Source organism: Protopterus annectens, chromosome 7.part1, assembly GCF_019279795.1.
Source record: "Protopterus annectens isolate FY-2018-M chromosome 7.part1, PAN1.0, whole genome shotgun sequence".
In the NCBI taxonomy this organism is placed as follows: domain Eukaryota; kingdom Metazoa; phylum Chordata; order Ceratodontiformes; family Protopteridae; genus Protopterus; species Protopterus annectens.
The window spans coordinates 270,584,792-270,589,187 of NC_056740.1; the positions used below are offsets into that span (position 1 = coordinate 270,584,792).

Below are 4,396 nucleotides of genomic sequence, written 5' to 3' on the forward strand. Positions count from 1 at the left end.
CAATTTATTTTCTCTACACATTTCTCTGAATACAGTTTTATTTAATTTTATTCTTATTTTTACATATTTATTATAAGGTGTGTGCATTACTACTCTATTGGTTCAAATACTCATTGCTTCTACTCAATCCTTGAGTGAATGATATGCTCACTGACAGCTGAGGCAAAGTATTTTAACAAAGATACAAACAGGTTAAGTAACCCAATGTGCAGGCCAATGTAGTGGCATCACACATTGGGTTGATGTTGTTGGGGTGTTTGGTGTCACCACCCCATGATTTGGGGAACATTGCCCCACACTGGCGTGTCTATCAGGACAGGGCAGTTAATTAATGGTTGTTTTTTTTTTTTTTTTGAAAGATCTTCACTCTTCTTTTTTTTTTGTTTGTGGGTTGTTGTGTGTTATTTTAAAAAATAAATAAAAATATATATATTATTTATATATATATATATATATATAATATATATATATATATATATATATATATATATATATATATATATATATATATTTATGGATAATACTAGGCCTCTGCTTGTGAGACTTTGAGCATAACTGTATTCATGGTTTGTGCATTGCTTCTGTTTGATGCCCGTGATGTGTGTTATTTCTAAATTGTGCAGGTGAGGTTCAGCCAGTGATTGAGTTATACTATTGTGGTGCTGTATGGAGATTGTATGTGGATGATAGTAAAGTTGCCTGGTTACAAGACTATCTAAACTTAGCAGAACTAGCGGTCGGTCACCAACCAAGGGATACCAGAATGTGCGATAATCCTAAAGCACCATAGCTTCTTTCTTCTTAAAAAATAAGGTCAACATTGGATCATTGGGCCATACGATGAAAGTAGAAGTGATTTCAAGATTTGTAAATAAGAGAAACAGTAGGTGCACAGTGTAAATGAGCTGCTGCAGATGCAATTTGCATGGTTGTGAATGATAAAGTTGGCAGCAGCATATAAGAGCAGTCAGTGACTTTACTGTGGCATACTATTTACATATGTTAACAATCTGAAAAATTCATGTTTAAGTGGATATTCTTTTTTAAAAAAAAAGGTAGAGTTTATGCAGCAAGCATGTACTTTGTCATTGTTACTCTATCATATTTAATCATTGCTGGATTTATTTACCCGAGGAAGAATTTTTTTTTTTGTTTTCACGGTTCTGTTTACAACTCAGTACTATATCTCAAAGAATAACATACCCTTTGACTTTTTTTAATAAAATGGCTTTGCCTTGTGCTTTTCACCTGTATTAGATTTTCAGAGTTTATCGCCATGGAGACCAAGTACACCAGTGAGAATGCCCCTGCAGTGAGACAGGCTGATGGTTTGCAGAGCCAGAGAAAAAGAATGCATCCTAATTCCGGAAATAACACTAATAAAAAGCAAGGAAATATGAGGGAGAGGAGTCTGAGAGAACAGCAAGCTAACATCATGACACATGAAGGACAACAGGATTTTCAGAGTATACAGGTACAGTGTCATCCAAGAGGGAGGTTGGCAGCGACATTATCAGATGATTTGTTATGAAAAATCTGTATCTGAGATAGGGACATGGTGATGATAAAAGATAATTATATTTTCATTTGCTAGGTCAGTATTCCTTTCAAAACTGGTGCCCAGGATGTTCTGTGTAAGAGCATAAAACATGTTTTACAGGCACATTTCTTATGATTAACTAATGAAAATGCTTGTGTCTTTACAGAACAAAATTCAAGAGCTATCCACAGAAGAAATGCGTCACCTGTGCAATCTGATGGCAGAAAGGAATCCATCACTAGTACAGGAGATACTTGAGGAGCAACAGAGGCAGAACAGTGAAATTACTGAACAACATCAGGCAGAACTACCTCATACTTGGTGTGTGTGCCACAGTTGCAGGGATATGCCGACCACACAAGAAAGAGTCTGTTGTGCGAATTCACCAACGAACTGTTTATCTCTTGTTCCGGTGAGTCATTACTTAAGACAGAATGCTGTATACTGACTAATATCAGATCAGGCTACTCTAGTAGTACGTCAGGAAGACATAGCTATAAAGTTTTGCCATGATTAATTTTATAGCATCCTAGCTGACCACCGTTTATTACAACCTTAAAGGGTCAAGTGACACCAGGAGTGCCATGACTGACAAAATAGTTGGACACCATAATTTAATTGAAATAGAACACCTAGCAAACTGCAAATTATACCTGCAGACTGTGTGTATTACAGACAGTGTAATGTAGACTCACATCTGTTTGATATATATATATATATATATATATATATATATATATATATATATTGTATGGAGAGAGATGCACACACTGCTACATATCTGTTCATGACTTGTTGACATAAGTACTGATGTAGCAGATATATGGTTGTCCGTAGTGGCGACATGTATGGTTTGTAAGGTGAAACAGTGTTGGTGTAAATGACATGAAAGGCAAATTCTGCTGTCAGTCTTGTCATATACGAGATGAATTCAAGCAGATGCTGTCATGGTTCAAGGAATCAAGTACACCCTGCAATGTAAATGGGTACAGTATAGTATATCCAAACAGTAACCTATATTATCTGAATGAACTCTTGATCATTCTGCATGGTAACAAGTAATGTTGTATGATTAGTGAGGGACCATATTACTGTGTACAGTGTATAGTATTTATCATCTACGGCTGAAATAATTGCTAATACACATTGCACACATTTTGTTATATACAGTTGACACTGGCTATGCATTAGGAAGTGTAGGTTTGCATAATTACAAAATCTGATGTACTTGTTTGTGAAGTGTTACTGTTTCAGCATGACTGTAATTGGCTCTGGTTGCATTAAAAGTAATTTCTTTTTCAGGAAATGAGTGAGGTTGTCCTTCATCAGGGTGTTCTACGTGTTGCCGATACATACAGGCGGGCTATCTTTGGAATACCATTGGAGACTGATGAAAATCGTCGCTTTCGTCATTCTGCCTATCGGCAGTTTACTGTCTGGCGTTATGGACGGCTTGGGAGTAGAGTGCATCAAGTCATTCCTAGTTGCTGTGTTTGGCGCATTCGTAACAAATATCCCAACCCTTTAGGCCAGTACACAGGTTTTCTACCTCAACGGAGGACAGTACTTGAGTAGTAATAAAGACTTACCATTTATGCATTAGTGTAAGAATAGATATTTTTAACAAAGTGTGTTTTGTTTGGATTGTAGTTTTACAATAAAAAAATAACTGTGGTTAAACATTGAAGTTTGTGTATTTGTTCGGGATATCGTAGTGTACCATGAATAATCGGTGCACATATGGCAACTGTATATTGAACAAAAGGACCGGTAAGATGTATTTGGTGTAAAATAAAATAATTATGGCTTGTAGTACACTACTTGTATACAGATATTTATGATTATTGAGATCTCACTGTATGAGAGAAATCAGTCTGTTATAATGCAATGTTAGGAAACCAACTATGCAGGAGTGCAAAGAAGTGTTGAGGATATGTAGTGCTATGTGTCTGAAAGAAAGTGTATACTTCGGGAAAGAGAGGCATGTAAAGCAGTACTTATGTTAGTTTGAATTAGTTTGACTCTGAAAGCAGTAGGTGCGATATAAGTGACTATGTGGGAAGTCACAGTTAAGCACATCTCCTAACATATGCCAGGATGCTGAAAGTTTGCCCATGGATTAGTGCACCAGATGCATCTGAAACTTACTGTGAAGACTCATTGACACAACATACCTATGTGGCCAAAAGTGTAATGTCTTAAATAGAAAGTTTGCTGCTCTGCTTTGTTAAAGAAAGAAATGAGATTTACTATATTAAATTATTAGAAATTACATTGTGGTCTGCCAGTTAACAAGAACCTATTAGACATTTGTGGAGTAGCACCTAGTTGGGGATGTGTTCACTATGAAAATCTGAACCAATCTCAGGTGCTATAGCAGTCTGATTTGTGCACTTGAAAGATGACAGGGTAACAGTGATAAGTGCTGTAGAGGGAGGGCTGATATTTGTGCGCATACTTTTCTACATGGTGATTGTTAAGATGACTATCCAAAGCATGGAAAGGAAAGTGGGTTGTGTACAATACTGAAGTTTGGTAAGGGGGTTAAATTCTGCTAATATAAAATAGATAATTAAAATGCCAGTTTTGCAGGCAGATGTATGGCAGTCGAGGACAAAGCACCTACAACACCCCAGGCAACCCGCACATGAGTAGAAACTCTAGTGTTCTCAGGTGTCTATAGGCTGTGTCAGGGAACATGGTAATGAGTGGCCATTGCCGTCTTGCCCATCCCGAGGGAGGTAGCTGTGGTTTGTTAAACGGACCATACATAGCTGGAGTGTTAGATATTACCCAATGAAGTTTGTGTCTGCCAAACTCAAACTTTCATTGGGTTTATATTATATATTTTGTTTT

General features: G+C 36.8%; 1 protein-coding gene across 1 annotated transcript; it reads left to right on the forward strand.

Moving 5' to 3' along the window:
- The first annotated feature begins 961 nt into the window (after nucleotides 1-961).
- Nucleotides 962-3,224, forward strand: LOC122807534 (P2X purinoceptor 7-like). The gene is made up of 3 exons (XM_044078455.1): nucleotides 962-1,474; nucleotides 1,707-1,952; nucleotides 2,843-3,224. Exons 1-3 carry the CDS (start codon nucleotides 1,277-1,279, stop codon nucleotides 3,113-3,115), a joined length of 717 nt encoding a protein of 238 aa, XP_043934390.1. The 5' UTR covers nucleotides 962-1,276; the 3' UTR covers nucleotides 3,116-3,224.
- Nucleotides 3,225-4,396: the final 1,172 nt, after the last annotated feature.